Genomic DNA, 21,838 nt, shown 5'->3' with positions numbered 1-21,838 from the left:
GCTGAAAGGAGTGTGGCATAGGAGAAAGCTTGGTATTAAACTAGGATGTAGGGCTTAGCTGTATCAAAAAAAGTTTGACATTTTTGGACTAAGTATAGAACCTAGTCAGCAATATCAGTCATTGAAAACACAGCTCTTGCATTCCAGATAAGAATGAAGAGAAGAGGGTTTTTTGTTCTTTGATTTTTTGTGGTTTTTTAATGTTAAAGCTTACAATGGCTATTTGTGGTTCTGTTTCCTCAAGGCATATTTAGGAAAACTGGATTAATTTATAATGCCATTTACAACAGAACGAAGCCTGGTGAGGCGATGGATTTTACATTGCTTTACACAGGCTTTTTAGAGCGATACTGTTATGATTCTAAATTTTTATCAGTGTTTCTTTTGAGTAAACATTTTACCGTGCACTTAATGTAATTATATGTTCTCTATGAAAAGAGGAAAATAACACAGAAACAGTGAGTTAATACTTTCATTTAAAAATAAGCTATCTTTCTGTATTGTTTTATACTCAAGTATTCCGTGGTACAGATGGCTTTTTTGCTTGTGCTATAAATTAATGCTCTCTCTTTCGCTTTTTCTCACTGGTTACAGTATTGCCCTGGTGTTTTGACTAGAATTGTTGGAGGGGGTAAATTCTATGTGTCTTGGTGTATGTATTGGTGTACCTAGAGAATAATTTTAAAAGCTACAGCAGGTGAAAGAAAACTTTTCCAATCAGATTTCTCAACATTGTGCTTGGAGTCTGTGATATTGTGGAAAGACTAAGGTATTTCGGGCAGTGGTGATAACCCAGGCAGACGGATAAATGAGGGAACGTTCCACTCCACTTCCCAGAAGGAGCCGTCTGGGAAAACAGTTAAATTTGATCTGTTGTTGTAGCTCATCAGCCTTTTGGAAAGGTGTACACCTATTAGGTGTACCTAATAGGAAAATAACCTCTCTGTCACATCTGCCTATCTTTTATGGTTTGTTTGTTTTTTTTTTTGTTTTTTTTTTTTTTTTGGTTAAGCTCTTATTTTTTTGCGAGGCTGTGTAGTTTCTCTCTGCTGCTAAGCACTCAAGTTATTAACTGGAATCATTTTGTATCCCACTAAAAATACTGGCGGATGACAGTGGGTTCTGGACCTCAAGTGAACCATAAGAAAGCAGATGTTGTATGAACATGGAATTGTTCGCTGGTGCTTCTGCTCTTCTGTATTGCTGTTTGCACAGGCTTTAAAACGTGGGGAAAAGAAGAATAAAAACACATGGTTTTCGCAGGAAATTGAGACAATACTAACATTCAAAAATGTTTATACCCTCTGGTAGGATAATGTTTTAAATCTGGTTTAATAGCGTTTTGGAATTGGAAAAGATAAATAGGTTATAAATGCAAGCAATGCAGCAAATAAACAGAATTGTAAACAAATAGCAAGTAACACAAAGTAAACCAAGTAGTGCCTGAGTGCATATGTATTTCATATTATTTTATGTGTGCATATGCACACTTTCTTAGTGTTCTCTAAAATTAATAAAGGAAGAAAGCTTGTATACTCTATAAACACTCTATATCTCCTTTCAAATTTAGTAGGAAATGAGAAGCTTTTATAAACGTGTTGGACTGCTGTTTAGATCCATTGTTCCACATACAATAGAAAATGATAACTTTTCCATATAAATTGTAGAAGACTTCTCTGGAAGACTTCATGTACCCATAATTTTGTCATGTCCCTCACAAAGACACCTCTTGCCCTCACTCATGCATCTTCCATTGTCCTTCTTAATCTTTCTTTTATAATCATGATGCACATCCATGGACAGCGGCATAATCTGTATAACCCTCAAACCTGCCCATATTTATCGTGCACAGGAACTTCTTTTCCATTACAAATAGCAAGTTATAAAAGGAAGGAAAAAAACGTTTTAAAATCTGTGGATGGTGTAATTATGATACTTTAGGTTTCACTAAATTAGTAATAGCAAAAGTCATAAAAATACTTTGCTTACTCAAAGTTCTTATTTATAGGGAGGTGGGGGCTTCCCCGTTATTGCGGTATGGCAATATTTTGCCTAAATTAAGCAAGGGAATTTGTTCAGCCCATTAAAAAGGCCCAGTTTGGTGAATGGAAATGCTTTGGACATTCCTGTGTTGCTAAGCCTTAGAGAAGGTACTCCTTAAGGAGCTCGGTTTCACTGCTCCATGCACACAGTGACTTGTCTTCACGTGGTACCATGCAATTCTTTTTGTGGTCTTCGGTTTGGGGTTTGTACTCAGTAGTTCTGTGTTTTGGTCACTCAGTAATTCTGCTTTTTAGTGTGACCAAAGGGCTGTGGTGCATATGCCACTGACTAGGTCAGTGCAGGGGGCTGCTGTTGCATGTTCCTGAAGTCCAGATGGGTGCAAATTTGTCATTTTAGTGATGAGAGTGGGAAATCACAAAAATACCCCAAGATGAATTCAGAAAATATTTAACTTCTCCTGACTGGCATCTTCTGTAGCTTCTTGACAAAGTTATTTCTCATGCTGATATCTGATGTTCTTGTGCATGAAGTTGCTATTGCTTTTGAAGTGGTCAAGTGGAATTGCTTAAATAGAAAAATTTTAATAATAACTAGCCTTTTCAATGAATTAAGCTAAAATTATGGCCCTTGACTGTCCACCAGCCTTGAAAGTATTTAGGTCAATTGTTTGCACATCTTTTAAACTGGTCTCTCACAGAGTCCTCATAAATACCAGATGATCAGCCATCAGAAAAGGAAAAGCAAATAAAAAAAGCTCATAGTAGTCATCCTAGTGATAATATTAGGTAAACAAATAAAAAAGTAAATATGAAACTGAGGAGGAAATTCTTCGTTGGCATAAAACTGTTGTGTTTTGGAGACCAAAACTTTCAGATGTGTGGAATTAATGGAGTGTTGCAAAGTGGAAACCCAGGATGCCTAAAACACTTGGCACCCATACTGAAACCAAGGTCTGTGTCTATAACTGCACTCGTCAGTTGTGGAAGGCTGTTTTCCATGATAAAATATTGAAAGTCGACTGTTACCACCTTTTCTTTCGTGCGCCATCTTCTCCTGTGGTTTCAAGCTGGGCCATGACAATGAGTACAAAAGAGGTTATGAAGCAGAAACATTAACAACTATGTCGACTCCCTTTCCACCCATAGTAGCAGCTGAAAAGCAGATCAAAGCTCAGAAGCAGTTGTGCTCTTGTAACACTTTATGGGATTCGTAAGGTATTCTCTTCATTTGGGAACCAGAGATGAACACTTTATTAGATTTCTCCTCTTCTTCTTTTGGTACAATGCCTAGGAGCAGTCTGTTTGAGTACCTTTTTAGCTGCTGGTGACCAAGCCAACAAACTGAATCCCACATCTGTGAAGTATGAGTGTGGCTACTGATCCATGCACAGTCCATATATCTGTGACACTTGCTTGTCAGCTGCAAACTAGAAATGAGAGAATGATGAAACTCTAAAGAAAAACTTCCTCTGATTACAAACGTGTTTTGACTGAGGGCTTTAAGGTTTGGCCCAATCTTCAAAACTTTGGACTGGATTCTAAGGACATTTTGACACTTAAAGAAATCTGTGTTAGCAACTAAGCTGTGTGCACGACATAGCAGCAGTGCAGAGTTGCAGAGATGTGTCCTCAGCGAGCTTGAACTGTCTGGACATTATAAAGAAGGCCAGAGAATGATGTATATTGAAAAGACATCAGGTATGCTAAATGGGAGCAGTGCATCTGCCCAAGATCTCTGGACATTAAGCAACCCAGCTGGAGCTCTACCAGGACTCCAGGCATCTACAAGTCCCAAATGAAAGGCCAGATTTCTCTTTTTCACCCAGATGTTATTTCAGACAGAAAAAGAGGATACATTCAGGGGAACCTGGCCTTACATTATCACTAGCAAGGCAGCTTGTTCAAATACAGAATTTGAAGTCAGCAGGAGTTAAATGTGTCTGCACGTCAGGAAACCCCCTAAAATGCCAGTTAACATTTTCAAGTACCTAAAGGCCCAGGTTTCAAAGCACAGTATTTGATTTTTCTCAAGGGTTATCCTTCCCAAATTGAGGGGGAGGTGAGATTTGCTACCTCAGGCAGGAGGGAGGCTCAGTCCAGCTGCTGCTCCTGGCAAAGCAGCAGCTCCAGTTCTAGCGGGAGCCACTGTTCAGCATGGAGGTGGAAAAGGAGGTGGGAAAGGGCATCTCACTTGTGTCACCCGCCTTCGTACACTAGAAATACACTTGCAGCACAGCCTCTCGGTCATGCATTGGCTACGTGGCATGGCAGGATCCTGGCAGATCATCTGAGCTGCTGGCACTCCCTTTGGTGTGCTGCACTAGCTGAGCTTGAGTGGCAGTGCACTTAATGCAGGGGAAAGGGATCTGTGCTTCTTACAGTCACATCAAAATTACCTGCTTATTGTGGAATTTGTCTCCACTAACTTGTGCTGTCTAAATATTCAGTGACTTGTCTTGCCTGTTTTTATGCTTCTTTTACAGTCAGTGAAGTAGATTCCCCCAGTGGATGATTTATCTCCGCTGTTTTAGGCTTCAGTATTAGAACAGGATAAATGACCCCGTGGAGGTACATTTCAGAGAGAGAGAGAGCTTTAAGCACCTCCAGCTAGCCAAGGTGAATGCCCATCACTGGAGTTAGGAGAAACCAAGTTAATTTTACACCCTTCACTGCCTTTCCTGCCCAGGCCTTCAACTGCCACCACCACTGATTGATACTTAAAATATTTCAGCTGGCACATCCTGAGCTGGCCGTGTGTTTCAGTCCAGCTTGTGTAGGTAGACCATGCAACTGAGTTAGGAAGAATGCTGCACTGGCCCATTGAAGTGGCAGCCCCCTGAGAACGCTGCATCCTGGGTTCAGCCCACTGGTAGTTGCCAGGTTTCTACCTTTTGAGGAAGAAGGGTTGTTTCATTCCTATCCTGGAGTAATTAGTGGCTGAAATGCCTGAAAAAGGCAACCCCAGCTAGAGGTTCTCAACCTCTGCTCTGCAAACCCTGGGGGTCTATGGATTACTCCCAAGATAACTAAGAAGAATTCAATGGAAGGTAACTTAAAACCCCATGTTTATTGTCAATAGATTAACTTTCTCCATAAAGGAGCTTGTGTCTTCTGAAAAACAAATGTTTGGGGGCTGCTGAGCATAAAGGTTGAAAACCACTGAGCTAGAGTAATGTATCTTTATATCTGATAATTTGACAGCTAAAGGGCTAAAGTTATTCAACTGTACCTTAATGAAAAATGCCTGGAGAATTGAATAGAATATGATAAACTTTGTGTTGGCATTTTTGATCCAGTCTGTGAAACTTGAGTAACTGAAGGGATTCTATAAAAGTTACGCTACAAATGCACAAAATAAAAGGACGATCAAGTCCTTTTCATAAGGCTTCCAGCTGATCATATAGAATCATGCTTCTGCTGTAGACTGTGGTTATTCTCTACTCTTTTTAAGGTTTAAGCCCAACAAATGGTATAGAATGATAGATTAATTTCTGTAGAACAACAGGTTTTATCCCTAGTACCTATGTGATGACTTTTTAGTTGTAGATATACATTGAATTTAATTTAAGATCTCTGTAAATAATTTCTACAGAATGAAAAGTCACTGATACTCAGGATTTCAGGTTTCCCCACCAAGGTAACTTTGAATCCAGACACCCAGCTTTGACAGTCAGACCCCTTGGACAGCACGGTTTTATCACAACACCATAGACTTCTCCTATGGTGGTTGGTACAAGAAACTCCTGCAAATGCTTATAAACTTTATCCACATTTAAGAAGACAGAGCAGGAGTTGCCAAGCAAAATTTTTCCCCTCATGGTTATACGTGCTAACATTTTTTAGTTGAAGCGTTTTGGGGGTTTTTTCCTCCCACATTGATTGAGTTTTACTTGATTTTGTCAGTATTAGTTCACCTTTATTTGAACTGCTGGATAATTCATTTGTAGAAGAGGCAGTACATTTAGGTACTTCCATCTGTGTTTAAGCAAGGCTCTTGTGCTTTCCCATTAAAAAAAAGATTTTGTATTATAATGCTTGTGGTAGATGAGGTTCTGAATTTAACTCCTTCCTACTCTAGTTTCTCTTAACAACTCTGTGTTATCAACACCTGGGGTTTCTAGTTTACTCTCTTTGCAAATATGAATTTGCAAGAAGGGGTTGATGGTAAGTAGCGTGGTTCTAATTTGCACTTGCGAAGTGTGTCAGACAGTTTCATCAGGGCATGGTGAGCAGAGGAAAGCCTGTCTTCCTCTGAAAACAGCCCTTAGAGGATGTCAGAGAGCATGTTTGGCTGCGATAGTCACATGCAAATGCAATGTGGTTTTGAAATGAGCTGTCCAGGAGCTGCTGAAGAAAGGGATACCTGTACTCCTATGAATCCTCCCTTTGCCCTTCTCTGTTTTCTTTTTCCTATTTCTATTTGTTTTCATGACTCTGGGCTATCACTTTAATGTGCTTTTGGATGAGTCTACTTTGTTGTGCTGGTAGAAGTTCTATGGATTCACTTGGATGAAACATTTGTGATTGTCATCTGTTTTGCTAGGACTGTACCCAGTGATGTAGATAGGCCTTACCAGCTTTCTGTTCATTACTCCATCTACCTGGCATCCTTTTAGCTTCATCCATCCCTCCTATCCTCCTAATGCCTTGCAGACATCTGTTGAAATCTCTCTTCCCAGTGGTATCTGTGTACCCTTTTCTCATCCTTCCACACATTCCTGTCCTCAGAGCAGGAATCTTGCCCATAGTTCATGTGCATTTAAAAAGTTTTTTCTTAATCCATTAGTAATCTAGAGGTTTAAGCCTGAGGTGATATTTGAGTGCACGGTTGGACTGTGGCCACCCTTCTTTCTCCCAGGTAAAAGGGCAGAGGATTTATGATGATACCTCACCTGTGCCCTTGCTTAAGAGCTACAGCCACTTTGTGTCCCTCTAAATCATCAGTGCTCCAGTAGTGGTAAACTCCCTCTAACCTGTCCCATTTCTCTACTACATCACATCAGCTAGCCTTACACCTCCCCCCCTAAAACCCAGCTTTTATCACACGCTTGCCCAGAGCCCTCAGAGGAATTCAGAATGAGTCACATAGGGTGCCTCTGGGGACTCCTACTGATGCAAACTTCCTCCTCCTCAAGGCAGCCTGTGGTTTGATGCCACAGTGCAGCTGGTAGTTGTTAGCTCAAGCCTTCACTGTGAAGTTGATGGCAAAGCTTGGCCTCTGGCCCAGGCACCCTCAACTTGGCACTTTCCTTCACTGGGTCCTGGTGCAGGAGGGGACACTCCCAGCTCATCCTCTTTGTAGCATCAAACACAGGAGCTGCTCAGTGCCAGTCAGTAGACTGGAGGTTTGGGGTTTTTTTGGAGAGTTTATCATTCATTCTTAGGGTATATTCCAGTCCAGGCAGGACACTGGCATCAGCACATTAAGTGAAATGTTATGTGGATGTTTATATGTAAGATTGAAGTCCCCCAGTTCTTGGGATAGGATAGACTTTCATCACGAGAGCTTTAGTTGAGATCTGTCATCACCTGCTTCCGGAGTCTGCATTCAGAAATATATAATGTGATGAATAGGGTTCATTTATGTTGTTTTGGTTTGGTCTTTCCCTCTCTCTCTGGTAGGCCATTGTCTTTATAACATCTACCTTCTCCCTCTTCACATGGAAAAGAAAAATGCTTTTCTGGTGGTAATTACACAGTGCCGTGTTGTAGACCTTTCATCCCATTACAGTAAGTGGACAAACTACTGTCATTTGCAAGAATGAAATAGGCGAGGAAATGGGAAAGTTTCTGACACTCCCAGGCATAAATGCCAACCTGACATGGGAGAACAATTCTGACAGAAAACAAGTTTTCTTGCTAGCAATGAGTACTGGTGTAGTTCTGCTCTGATGCAGGGATGGAGAAATGCCTGCTCATCTTCAGGTGTTTCAGAATTAGAAGAATAGAGCAGTATTAATGATAGGCTGCAGACCCTTAACCTGTCTCTGCCCTTGCAGTTCGACTGAGATACTCTTCAGCTCTTCCTTGCTCTCAGTTTCAAAATCTCTTCAGTCTGTCCATGTGCTGCTTGTCATGGATGTGTTAGCAAGGTCAGGGTGTGAATACATTTAGATGTTTTTTCTCTAGCAGAAATTTTCTGCCTTATTATTCCCCAGCTCTTCATACACACCTTTTACATCTCTTAGAACAGATTGGTGCTCTTATTTGCTTGGGTTCTCTTGATGATTTATAGTGTTTCCTCGTGGGAGGTTTGCTGTCAGGGGAGGTTTGCCCTGCAGGTATAAGGTCTTTGCAGGAATAAGGTCTTTACCAGTGCATCAGCAAAAAAATATTTGCACATCACCAGGAAAGAGCTACCAGTTGGGTGGTAGAGCTTCCTTATCCCTTTGGTAGGCTTGCTTGTGGTCTGTGGACTAGAAGTTGAGTGGCTTGCGCTTATCTCCCTTTTCTTTATGTGAGGTGGTTGCCAAATGTTTGAGGGGCAGTGTCCTGCTTTCTCCCACCTTCTATGGAAGATGAGTTTGGAACCCTTGGAGGCTCAGGGCCATGGGTGGTTCAAGTTCCTCTCCAGCCACTGCCCTGGGTGGTTTGGCAGCAATTGACTGTCGCCACCTGCTGACCAGGCAGAGGATTTCTCTGGGCCGGGTACAGCCCGTGTGTAAGGTGTCCAGAAGAGCCCCCACCCCGCTCTCCCTGGCAAGAGGGTGATGGGGCAGTAGGTAGAGGTCAGGGTGCCAGCATAAAGAAGGAACACTGAGGACAAATATGACATTGGTCATTTAGAGGAAGGTGGCACATGCCTTAGAGTGAACATAACCATGGGTGAGAGCTGAGCTGGTCTGACTTTGGGCTGCTGTGAACTTGTAGGTTTTCAAGCAGATCATGGATGAGATCAAGCCTGGTGCAGGAAGTTTGGATGGGATATAACCTTGTATAATTATAGTGTTAGGTGCAGTCAAATTGCATGTCTTCACTTTAATCCATCTCTGTACAGGAATGCATAAAATTCAGATACTCTTTCAGAATAAAGGAAAATAAAGAGACAAGAAATTTTACCTAATCCTAAACTCCAGAAGTTAAAGTTTCCTCTTCTTTGATTTAGTGAAAAAACTTAAAGTTCTTCAATGTTCTTCAGAAACTGTTTCACTTTATTAGTTTTTTAACAAAGATGCATTTTCACACCGATGTTTTTGAACATTTAAATGCAAGGTAAACCAAACAAACAAGTACATTAGACTGAAGGATGTACAATACCTATGAGGTCAGCGTCACTGCACCAAAGCTTCATTCCGTGGCCAAATTGCAGGTAACAGCAGCATTTACTGTGATCCTCTTCCCTGGCTGCCCCAGCTGTGCCTGGGGCACGGGTGCAGGGTTACATGACTGCCATGGTGGGAGCTGACTTCTGAAGCTCTTGGGAATCCTACCCACCTTCCTGCCCTTTCATGAACCATGTGTAACATTTGCTTTCTCTAGGGTCACTCCAGGTTTTCAACCAGCACATCCAGGTTAGGGACACCTCCGTGTTCTGCTTTGATTTAAGTTGATTCTTACAGTTTGGGACCTACTTTTAGGCCATCCCACCCTGCCGCCTTCTGCACAGTTAAAGGTGCTCCTGTATTGGGGCAGAACCCTACAGGTCCTCTAGGGACCCAAGGAATTTCATGTCTCCATAGAGACTATAATCTCATTTTCTCTCTTTTTCAAAACACTCTCATTTTCACAGAAATGCCTGGGGTTTCCCCTGATTATTTTCCAATGAGTCTCCCCTTTTTTTTTTCATATATTATCTTTTACTTTGTTTGTTTGTTTGTTTGGAGGCAGAGGAGAAAACTCCAAGGAGAGATGAAATGCCACGCACGGCAATTCTGCTCGACTGCCGTGGTGCTGTCCCTGTTCTGTCAGAGCAAGGGAAGGTTGCTATTACCATTTTATAATGCATGGTCTCAGTTACATTCCTGCTTTCCTAAGCAGTTTGAGTTGCTGCACAGATGTTACTGTAAATCCCTCTTTCCAACCTAACCCCTCGCTGCTTGATCTGGCGCCTGAGAGGCCCCTCCTGCTGACGCTGTGTCTCTCTTTCCTTGCTCCCCAGGTCTCTGGGACCTCGAGCAGCTCCGCCGCCACCACCCCATCTGTGTCCACCCCTGTTACTGGCCACAAGCGGATGATCATCCCCAACCAGCCTCCGCTGACCGCCACCAAAAAGTCCACGGCCAAGGGCCCGGGGCAACCGGCGCCCATCCCGGTCACTCCCGTGGGCACCCTGAAGCCGCAGCCAGTGCCGGCCTCCTACGCCACGGCCTCCACACCCAGCCGCCCGGCCTTCAACGTCCAGGTGAGGACGGCACAGCCCAGCCCACACTACCAGCCGCCCGGCCCGCAGCCCACGCACTATGGCAGCCTCGGGCACGGCCAGCCCTACGCAGCCCCGCCATCCCGCCAGCCCGCTGCCCCGCAGTATGGAGCGCCTCAACCCCACGGGCCCGACTACGGCTACGCTCCACCGCCCACCCGGCCTGCGGAACCCGCCTATGGATACGCACCTCCGCAGGGCCGCTACCAGGACCCCTACTATGGGGGGTACGGAGGAAGGAACGGCTCCGAAGCGCCCTATCTGCCACAGAGCTCCTGGAAGGCTGAGCCAGCGTATCCTGCTAGTAATGCCATGGGCCAGGCTCCTCCTGGCCTCTACCAGCCGCCAGGCACTAAGAAGACCTATATCACTGACCCGGTGCTGGCCCCACAGCCACCCACCCTGCAGCAGAAGGTAGGAGATGTGGGTGCTCACCCCCCAGGGGATTGGAGAGCTGCATGACTGAACGTGGCCTGGGACCCTCCCTGAAAGGGAAAGTGGTGCCATTGGGGATGTGGGGCAGGTCTCCCTCTGTATGGCTTCTAAAAGCTGGAAATAGGGATGTCTCATCTGCTTTGAAAAGAGGCTTTGTGGGGGCTTAGAAAAACCATCAGCCTTGAAGTGTGAGCCAGTGTAACATGTGGAGGTATGGTGTCACCCCACAGGCAGGAGGGAGGCTTTGTTCCTGTGACATGCCATTGCCCAAGGAGCTCCCTGGCCATGCCTCCGTACAGCATCGCTGCACTGGGGTCTTCTCTTCTGGGCCCTCCCAAGATGAAGTGAGGGGCTGGGTGAGAGCTTCTGCTCCATGTGCTTGTAGACCTGAGTTGAACCCTGGTTCAACTCGTAATCCTCCCTCTCCTCAGGCAGATGGGAGGTACATGGGAGGTTGGTTTTGATTGTGGTTCGTAGTGATTGTGGAGGTTGTCCTCTGGTGTGTTGCTGTTCAAAGATCACTTATCACTGTAACCACATGGAAATGAGTTCCCACAGAGCTTAGCTCTGGTTTTCTTCTCCGGTGATGGTACGCCGGGTGGCCTCCATCCACTTCAACCAGTGCCCAGACCTCATAAAGCGAAGTCAAGTTGAAATAGAAAGTTAAACTGGTCTGCCTGGTTTCTCTACCCGAGCTGACCCTGTCTGGCTTTTGTCACTTCTGCTGGTTGAAGTCCTTAATGCGGCTCTGGGGGCACACAGGCACTGTAGCTTTGCAGGGCCCTGGTGCATGACAAGCTGAGGCTCCACTGAAGGGTGAGGCAGGGAGACAGTGACACCATCGCTGCCCAGGCCCACCCTGGCATGTCTGAGCACATCCTGCTCTTGAGCTTGTGGGTGCTGACAGAGAAAGGGGAAAAAGCTTCTGATACATAACAGAAACCCTGTCCTTTTGTTATTTCCTTCTCTTAACAGCACACAGACGATCTTCCTTGAATTCCAGGTTTCCTGGCAGTGGGAACTTTTGAAGGCAAAGATGTTCCTCTAGGCAGTTTAGAGAGGGCAAGAAGTTACACAAGTCCTTAAAATATTATCTACTAGCAGCTAAGAAACTGCTTTTTCTCTTTTCTTTCCCTTCCTTACCAAGAAGCTTAGGACTAGGGAGAGAAACAGCAAACTCTCAGCTCTGCAAGTACTTAGCATAGAGCTTAAACTGAAAAGTCACAAAAAGACACAAAATTTGCACATAGCCTTAACTGGTGTAAATTGTTGTGGTTCCAGTGGAGTCACTGAGGAAATGCTGAGGTACAGCAGATCCATATTTAGACTTTTATAGATACAAGTAAGCTTATATATATAAAAAATTTAAAAACTGTAGTTCAGTCAGCATCTCTATGGAAACGCAAATCATCTTGAACCACAAACAGCACAAGCCTGTTAGTCTCATTTGCATTACAAAGCTGGAGGGACAGTTTAATTTAGCTCAAGTTTGGGGTTTCATGTTTGCATGTATATATTTTTATATATATGTTTGTGTGTGTGTGCACGTGGCATTTGCAAATACACATGCAGAAATACTTCATAAATATCTCTATAAAAATAATTTCAGTTCTTCTGCAGAACAGACTATTATTTGCTTGGTGATAAATCCCTCCAGAAACTTTCTTTCTCATCCAACCTACTAAATAACTGTGTTGTTACCTATTTCACTTTTTAGCTTACAAATCTTCTGTAACATATTCTGCTCAATAGTTGCTTTGTAACATATATAGTTTAGTTGATGAAGAATTGAAGGTGGTCTAAGAGTCTTTACAGGAAATGCTCAGTAATAAAACACTGTATGCTTTGCCATTGAAGCAATGTTGTCCAGTCTTACTGCATGCTGTTCTCTTCCTCTGCAGACTAACTAATTCATAAAATCAACGTTTGGAATTATTTTATTTAAAAGGAAAAAAAAAAGAAAGGCTATATGAGAGCCAGATATCTGATAGAACTGTCACTGTAATTTGACTTGGCTACAATATGAATATTAACTTATTTTCCTGAACGCAACTGGCTTCTGCATTTTGTTGTGTTTTGCCTTTTCAAGGTTGGTTTGAGGTCTTTCAGTTAAGGAAATAGATTTGAGAATCCAGGATAAGAAGTGCATATCACATAAAATGCAAGACGACCTTTAGGAATTTTATTTCTTGCAAGGGAATGATTTTAAAATACAAACCAATTTCTAAATGTATTCAAAATAGTGCATTCTTAATCATGAATGCACTTTGTGTGCAACATGTTAAGGATATTGTAGCAAATCTATCTCAGATTAAAAGTTCATAGTTCTTAATTCTAATATGATCCATCACTTTGAGAGGTAAAATTTTTCATTTAATTTGTTAACGGCTTTTAAAGGGTCAAAAAAAAAAGTATATATTTGGCATTCTGGCTAGAAGGAGGTCCATGGCATTGTGACTCAGTGCTTTTTGCTGTGTACTAATCATGTTGAAGTTGCTGCTGATCCAAAATAAATCTGGATTGGTATGGGAACAGCAAGTAATCTGTACTGGTTCTTAAAGCCTGCTGAGAACAATGAGTTTTACTCACTCACAACTCTGCATTGCATTCTGTCCTTGGGCCAGTTATGGAGTGAGAATCATGCATGTGAAACCTCTGGGCATTTTAGTCTTTCGCAGCACCCCGTCTAGCATTAGTGCCCAAGTCCTAGTTAGGAAATGATCTGGTGGAGTGCATGTCCTCATTTAAACCTCCATGTGCTTCAAGGGCTGAAAAACCTCAGGAGCTTTCTCCTCTGGATGGTAGGTGGTGGTGATTTCTGTAGAAGCAGCAGCAGAGCTCTCATGAGACCATCACAGAAAGATGTGACACGATCAGCTACTCCTGTACTTTTTGCCAGCAGTGCTGTGCCTACTCAGACCAAGTCAAAATCTGTAGCCGCTCTTTTAACTTCTCCCTCCCAAAGGCCGAAGTGCACAAGATCAGAGTGGCTCATTAGGTGTGCTGATTTCTGGCACCATGATGTCCACAGTGGACAAATGACAAAGCACATTGCTGTCATGGAGAATTACTGAAACTTTGCCCTGTGGCCAAAGCAGGGTTGATAAAACTCCCACCACTGACCAGCTTAGCTATCATCAAATGTTTCTGTGCTGGACTGGTGAGACACCAAATACCTTTGTTGAGCTCTCATATCTTGAAATAGGTCTAGGTCCTTTTACTGCTTTTGGTAGTGTTTTTGAGACACTATGACATGTCTCCCAGGTAGATTTGTGAACCTTTCAGGAACCTCATGTATCTCCTGGGAGATCTGGCCACTGGGAGATCTGTTCTTCCTAGGTCTCAGATCCCAGCTATTCTCCTTCTTCTACTCATAGGCTTGGGGAACCACATTCCTTCATAAAGGAACCTACACATTTTCAACATCCAAACTGGGTACCACTGAAGTAATTTGAGAGAGCTTGTGGTTTTGGTCCAGAATGGGGGAAGTCTTAACAAACACACTGACCTCTTGAGAACAATTTACCAATTCGGTGAGGACAGAAGTGTCTTGTAGCTCTGATTTAGTGCAGCGTCCAAATCCATGCTCCTTTGCTGCAGATTTTCTAGAAGGAGAAAGGGAGCAGTGTTCCTGCAGTAACTGTGTCTGTTCTCCCTGACATGGCACAAGTGCACGAGTTCCTTAACCTGGTCAGCCCAAACCAACCACCGGTCCCACTGTCCCCCTTCACACATAAAGAGCCATCAGTGGCCTCCTCTTCACATGACCCTTCAGTGTTATGCACCTTTTGAGGTTAGCACCATGAAAAGTAGAGAGACAGTTGGAAATCATAAGGCAGCTTATGCTTTTGGCACGGTTTTGGTGGTGGTGACCACTCGTGATTAGCAGACCTCAGCCACCGCATCGTTTCTGCGCTGCTGGAGGTGGTTTCTTTTCTGCCTGCTGCACCCAGCACCTTCACAGTCTCATGAAGCTTGCAGTGCCCAAAAAGGACTATGATGGCTCACTGTTTTCTCATTTTACACAGCTTTTGCCAGTTTTTCCACTGATTTAATACCTGTGATGGAGACATTCACTTGGAAGTTTCATCTTTGCCTCAGAAACATATGCTCGCTGGTGTCCTTTGCTATGACTGATGCACTTGTCTGGTACTGGTTTAATATTTTTACAGTCTGCCATCACTCACATAAAGTGGATACCTCCGGCACCTGTGTTTGAACTGAGACTAATTCACTTTGCTGTTTGCTGTTAATCTAGTGACTAGAAATTTTTTGTTCTCTGCAGATGAATAAATGCAGTCTGCCAGATTCCCTCCTACTGTCACAGGGATATATTCTTAGTGTTGCTTTTGACTTGGTGGAGAAAGGTAGGCAGCTTGTATACTGCTTCTCACCAAAAATTTTGTGTCTCCACCCAAGTGTCTTCTTCACAAAAGTCAAGTGTCAGAAATTTCCACTGCATGGAATTTGGAGACAGAGTAAAATGATGGTTGAAGTTGGTTTTCTGTCAGTGTGGGACAGTGGCTTCCCATAGCTTTATTATGCTAAAATAAAGCAGAACAAAGTAGAATTAAAAAGGCTTTTTTAAAATACTCTACTTTGGCATTTAATAACTTAAAAAAGACTGAAAGCTAATGTAAAATGAAGTAGAAGGTGAAATTCTGAAATTCAGAGTTAAATTTGCGAGTTCAGTGTGACATTTCAAAATTTCCAGATGAATATGTAGTTCCTTTCTACCCTGAGAATAGCAACAAATGTCAAAATGTTGACATTCTTCACAAAACAGTAATTCAGAGTTCTAACCAGCACTAGCTGTATATCAGCTGCTGACTCTCTCATTGCTTCTGGGTGGATTAAATTAAATGCTGTTGCTTCTGTTAAAATGAGGAGGAGGGGAAGAAGGCAATGGTGTCTAACAATGAGAAGCTCAGAGTTAGGACTTAGTAGTACTCTGTGGCATTGAGAATGATGTTTTCCTCTTCAAGGTATTATAAATCTCTGTATCGAAATCTTTGTGGATTTTTTCAGGTGATAAGGTGCTGGCAAGAGGTACAAAGGGGGTTTCTCAGAACAATGTGCTTATCCTGACTGCAGGAACCCAACACAGTCTGGTTTACACCCTAAATTTTGAAAGAGCCCAATTCTTGGCTTGAAACGTGTTTAACATTTTCATTTGAGAACTTTACTCTTTGTGCTTTGTATTATATTTTTATTATTTAAGCACTCCATATACTAGCAGGAACCAGCTGATGACAGAACAATTAATCAGATTTTTCTCTTAGGAATCATATATTTTTCTTAAATAACGAAACAAAGAGTTGCCAAACAATTACCTTGAAGTTAAAGGTAAGAGGGAGCCTGCAGCTACAAGAATAAGTCAGGTCAGTATATACTGAGAAACCAACTTAAATTTACAGCTTCAGGATGCAGCTTTTGCAGCTTTAGCCTTTATTCAGCTACAATGGGTTAGTAATATAAGAGGAATAATTGAGAAAGAGGCTTTTGGCATAATACCTGGATGTTCTTTCTTGCTCCTTCTTAAAATAAGCTGAGGACAATGCCTCCACACATGATAAGGCATGGGGCAACCTTGGAGTTAATCAAGGGCTTTGTTTCTGTGCTGTTTAACTCTTGATAACCAAGTGTCTACCTTGAGAGATACTGCCAGACCACGTTACAGTCTAACAGATAAGATTTTTGGATCTGAGGTCAGTTTTATGCAGTGACCACATACTTAAGGAACATCTGATGGGAAGGCTCTCTGGTTTTCAAGCAGTGGTGCTCGCCTGAACCCTGGGGCCAGCTGAGCTCAGGTCTCTAAGGGACGGCCTGGTCTGTAGTATGATGAGGATGGTTGGCCTTGCTGCTGGTTTACAGCTTTCAGTACAGAAAACAGCACCCATAAAAGTGAGTGCCACTTAATTATTTTGCAGGCATACTCTGGCTGCTGCATGTTGTTGTGATGGTGCTGCTGATTACTGGAGGAGCTGTTTCCTTCCGTTTTTCAAATACACTCAAGTCCAACTATATTGTAATTCTTTCAAAGCCAAGGCACCAGAGTGTGTTGGGAAGCTATTCTCCTGTCAGATAACCTCTGTGTCATTGTCAAGTTTATTGCAATGAAGCTAGGACATGAATGGGTAGGGAAACTTGCCCAAGCTTATGCACCAATTAAGAGAGCTGGGGAGAACAAGGAGACATGGAGCAGTTTGGTGTCACTGTGTGGCTCTTCTGTTTGAGATGAGAAGGTCTCTGGCTGCCCTGTTGGTGTGAAACTCTTTAGGCTTATGACTGGTAGTACCAATGTTAAGAGAAGTCACTGTGCTCACAGCATAGTGATGCTTTGGGTAATGCGATATTTTGTCCATGTCATTTGGAATGGGTCGTCCTACATTTGGGTGGTTTTCCTGCTGACCTCTGTGAAGCATATTTGTGGTCTTAATCCAGTTCTTAATGGCACATGTACATATATAATAGTAATGGTTCATTACTAAAGGATCACTTTGTGTAGGAAGCTGTGCACAATTTAGAAGCTGACTCATTTCTCTGTGGATAGGCCTGGTTGTGCACAACTAGACTCTTGAGCCTAGTACTTCTTTGAGCAGGCAAGTTAGAAAATGGTCATGGTGCATAGTGAGCAGTGCCAGCCATGTAGGATCCCACCTAAAATAGATATTGAGTTATAAAGAGTAGAAAGTAGTCTGTAATGACTGCTGATGTAATATTTTTTTATCCAAGGGTAATAGTATGAAATAGTTGCTAATATATGGTTACATTTACTGATCATAAGTGTTCTGGTACTTAACTAACTTAGGTGTCCACATAATGGGCTTCCTGTTAGGATTTACCTCTGAATAACTATAAAGAAACATAATATAGTAAATTTAATAGCAGCCTTTGGGGAAAAAAAGAAGTTTAAAAAAAAAAAAGAGATTTCCTATCACAAGCTGAAAGAACTCCTGTAAGGCAAACAGAATCTGCAATTACACTGGCAGTTTTGTTCTTAAATGAAAATAATAGTGAATTATAAAGCTGTAAAATTGTTTTCACAACAATATTTTGTTTTTATAACTCATACTATTTCACTTAGTAGCTGCCTGGCTCCAGAGCAAGTTACATAACATGATATTATGAATATGATGCTTCAACTTTTTGTCTAGGGAATTAATTTAAGGGCTCTAAACTTTCCAGTCACATTTTCTTCTTTGTTCCAGACACAGTGTATTCTCTCTGCTGGAAAAAATATCAGATGAACTATGTCTTGCTTGTAGCAGAGTAATATTCATATGCTTCTTTATCCACACTAATAGGCCAATGACTTATTTTCACATGGATCCTCAAAATAGTCCAGATTGAAATGGGCCGTCTGAAGTCAGCTACATAAAACAAATTAGAAGAGCGGAGCTGCTGTGTGTTAGCTGATCAATCTGGCATTAGCAAGGATTTTCCACGGTGTGGTTTAGCACCAGTACAGACAGATGAATTAGTATTACTGTCAGTATCACTCATTCTCCCAATTAAATCTTTTTCTAAACAAACAAACAAAATTTCCTTAAATGAATCGGCAGTAACTTAACCTGACGTATTAGGATTACTTTAGTCATCAGTAAAATGGAACCACACTTGAGCTATAATACAGCAGATTAGCTGTCATAATTTTCATCCCATTATTGCCTAGTTAGACTCTACTTTGCCAACACCTGAAGGATATTTTTTTCAGGGGTTTCCTTCAGCTTTTTGAGAGCTGGTTGCTCATTAAATGAATCACATTCTTTTCTGTTGTTACTGTGAAGGAGCCTAAAGAGAAAACTCATGCCTTTTTCAGGGAGAAAAATTACCTAAGTGGACAAGGAAGCTCCTGCTGTGTATATGCCACTGATGTATTCCTTCTAGGCTCTCACCAGGAAGCCTGGTGAGTTTTACTTTGCAATCCAAGTTGGTCAAGAGAGGAAATCTCCCTGAGGAAGTGCCCTGCAACATTTGTATATTGAAAACCTCCATTTCAAGAGTGTCTTGCAGACTTAAAAGTCCCAGATGACAATTGTGTTTCCCTGATCTGATGATCAGCATCTCCTTCTCCAGCTTGTGTTAGAAGGCCGCTTTTCTGTTCCTTTTGCTGCATCAAAGTCCTTTCTCCCTCCTATTAAGCAACACTTACTTGTGACCTCTCTTCCCTGAGGCTGCATCCCAAAACATACATCAATTCTTGCATGACCTCATTCGAATACTTCAGTTAAAACTTTCTCCTGAACCCCTTTCCTTAACTGTTTCCCATAATCTAGATTTTTCACGACTTTTACATGTTTCCACATCACTTTCCCTGAGGGTTCTTGTCCTCTAAGGCTTAAGCTTAAAATTGGGCCTTTTGCTGCTGTAGAATTTCCAGATCACTGAGCAAGTGATGGATGAGACTTTCTAGTAGGTTTTTCAGTACAGGGAAACAATGCAGTTGTATTGCAGGCAGACATGGCCCTGTAGGTAACAGAGGGTGTTGGGAGTGCATGAGCTTGTGTTTGTTTCTTTGTGAGGTTGCTCTCCAATAAATATGTCCAAATACAGTTTTCAAATCTGAATTTAGCTTCCCACCCACCTTTCTGTACCATTTCACCATCAGGTCACCTTCTGCTGAATAAATACAGTACAGCAATTAAAACCTTACTGTAATTAAAAGAAATTCAGCATAAATTTAAACAACATGAAGATAAGAAAGGTAAAAGGATAAAGACAACTGGAAGCTCAGTTCTGTGTGACCTGCTTTTGAATAAACAACATTATATTCCACAGTCAATTATCCAAAAAGTACAATGTGTTCTGTTGCCAAAAAAAGGTTGTCAGATAGAAGTGGTTAGTCAAAAGGACACATGCACTGGAGTGAACATTAGTCTATTGTACTCAGTATAATATTGTACAAACAGAGCTGGTTTGTTACTGGCTTTTTTCTTTCTTTCTTTCTTTCTTTTTTTTTTAAATTTTTTACCACAGATGAGATTATGCAGCTTTTTAATATTATTTCATGAACATCTAATTGCAGGCTTCAGCAAGAGGTGCAGATATTGCTAGGGAAATCAAATAAGGTATGCTCTGTGCAGCCCAATAATAAGGCTTCCAATACAAAAGTGGAAAAACAAGTCATTAGTTAGAACCATCGAACGGAAGAAGTCTAATGGGAGCCACAGGATAAACATTCCATTTTATTATGTCTTCGTTATATGTTTTGCAAGAATCTGTGGTTATAAATTAAAATTGCTTTTTGCAGCAGTGGCTGTAAAAAGTTCAAAATCTGTGAATGTACCTATTATTTTTATTTATATCACAGCAGGCTGCTAGCAAAATTAACTTCTTCCCCCTCCTGTTCGTTAGTTAAAGGATGGAAAATGCATACAAATGCATATCTGCAAGCAGTGCTCAAAAATGCCCCCCTTTAAAAAAAAAAAAAATCAAGATGGCATCAATTTAAAGTGGGAGAAAAAAGAGGGAGAAAACCCAGACATCTCAGATAAAATTAACTTCTTCAGCATTACACAAGTTGGTAGGTCTGGTGTTTGTTTAGAAATTTAAATTAATGCTAGTGAAAGCATTCAGACTGTACTTTGACAGACGAGATGGGGTTTTACATGAGACCATGTCGCTGACAAAGCAGAAGATTTTCCAGGGCTCTTCTCCAGTTGAACTGGCAGTCTTGGAGACCCTGATTACCAGCAAAATAAAGCAGTGTTAGAACAAGATCTTCTCATGCTGTCTTCTGCCTTCTGAGCAGGCAGGAGATGTGCTGCTGTGTGAGGGAATGTGTTCAATCTCTGACTCTGCCCCACACTCTCTTCTGAACTTTCCAGCAAAACAATTAATTTGTGTTTTAATTCAGCTTTTGGAAGTTACTGCCAAAAGGTAACAGCGAGAGCAGAGATTTGTGGAATGGAGGTTTGTGGTGGTTGAAAACATCTGTTTCTTCTTTCAAAAATGATACAAAGACATGCAGTCTTAAACCCGCATCACCCTCATCAGCCCTTCTGCTTCCATTTAGGAGTTAATCATTAACTGTGGGACCATAGACAGCTTTCTCCTGTTTAGGACAGGCTATCCCAGGCTAGAGATCAGTGGCTTTCACCTTGCAAATCCAAAGTTTCAGCAAATTAATTCTAAGGTGTACTTCCCCTGATCTATGAAAGCCTGTTGTCAGAAGCTTAAATTCATTATGTGGGGGCCTGCATGTCCAAGGGAGAAAATAAAAATGTATGCAAATTAAAAAAGCAAAAGAACACTTCCCTAGGGACTTCTTTACTCTTTCACATTAGCATTCCCCGTGGGACATTCAGGAAGCGAGCCATGGTGGCCTCTCTTGGGCTGGGAATTCCTGCTGTGTGGGCATGGTTGAGGTTCATAGGCATCTTTCTCCAGGGACTAGTCAGAAAGAGCCTTCAGGCAAGGACCACGGCACATCTCTAGGATGGATCAGATTAAAAAATGATACATGTTTTTGAGTCTCCATGGTGCTGCTGTTCCTGCTCCCTGGTTATCACCATTATAATTCTGCTAGTGTTGCTTAATAATTGTTCTAAATACTAGATAATGACAAGAAATCAATACCATGGGACCTAATTGCTTTTTTATCATTGGGAATTTTAAAAAAACCCAGACATGTTTAGTGATGAAGAACCTGTTTTAAAGTAGAGACCTGAATTTTTCTGTACAACCTGATTTTCTGCAAACTTTGTCTCCCACTGTGCAGCCAGTTGCTGAGAAATTATTTTATTTCCCAATTTAGATGTTGGACAGTGACTCAATATGCCCTGGAAATACTATCATTCTAGCAATTTTCTCATGTGGTAGCTCAGTTTAATGTCGGAGAAATGGGTAGTTACAAGACAAGACACACTGTAAGGTTGGACTTGGGTTCTAAAAATAAATGTTTGGTTAACTTTTAGTTGTCAACAATTTTCTACTGCCACACATGTTAGAAAATGGAATAAGTGCCCTCATGCAATTCCAGGATCCCTCTGTGGTCAACAGAAGTATCTACAGAAGATTAAATATGTTGGTAATA

General features: G+C 41.9%; 1 protein-coding gene across 1 annotated transcript in view; it reads left to right on the top strand.

The window, feature by feature from the left end:
* LOC113987753 (LIM domain containing preferred translocation partner in lipoma) overlaps positions 1 to 21,838 on the top strand; it is a 322,953-nt gene that overhangs the window by 194,226 nt on the left and 106,889 nt on the right. Inside the window, exon 9 of the mRNA XM_039378007.1 lies at positions 10,102 to 10,776. Within this exon, the coding sequence (XP_039233941.1) occupies positions 10,102 to 10,776 (675 nt within the window). The remainder of the gene's footprint in view (positions 1 to 10,101; positions 10,777 to 21,838) is intronic.

Source organism: Pipra filicauda, unplaced genomic scaffold (assembly GCF_003945595.2).
Source record: "Pipra filicauda isolate LSUMZ 115617 unplaced genomic scaffold, ASM394559v2 scaffold98_size3848907_pilon, whole genome shotgun sequence".
NCBI lineage: Eukaryota > Metazoa > Chordata > Aves > Passeriformes > Pipridae > Pipra > Pipra filicauda.
This window is presented reverse-complemented; position numbering and strand designations above follow the sequence as displayed.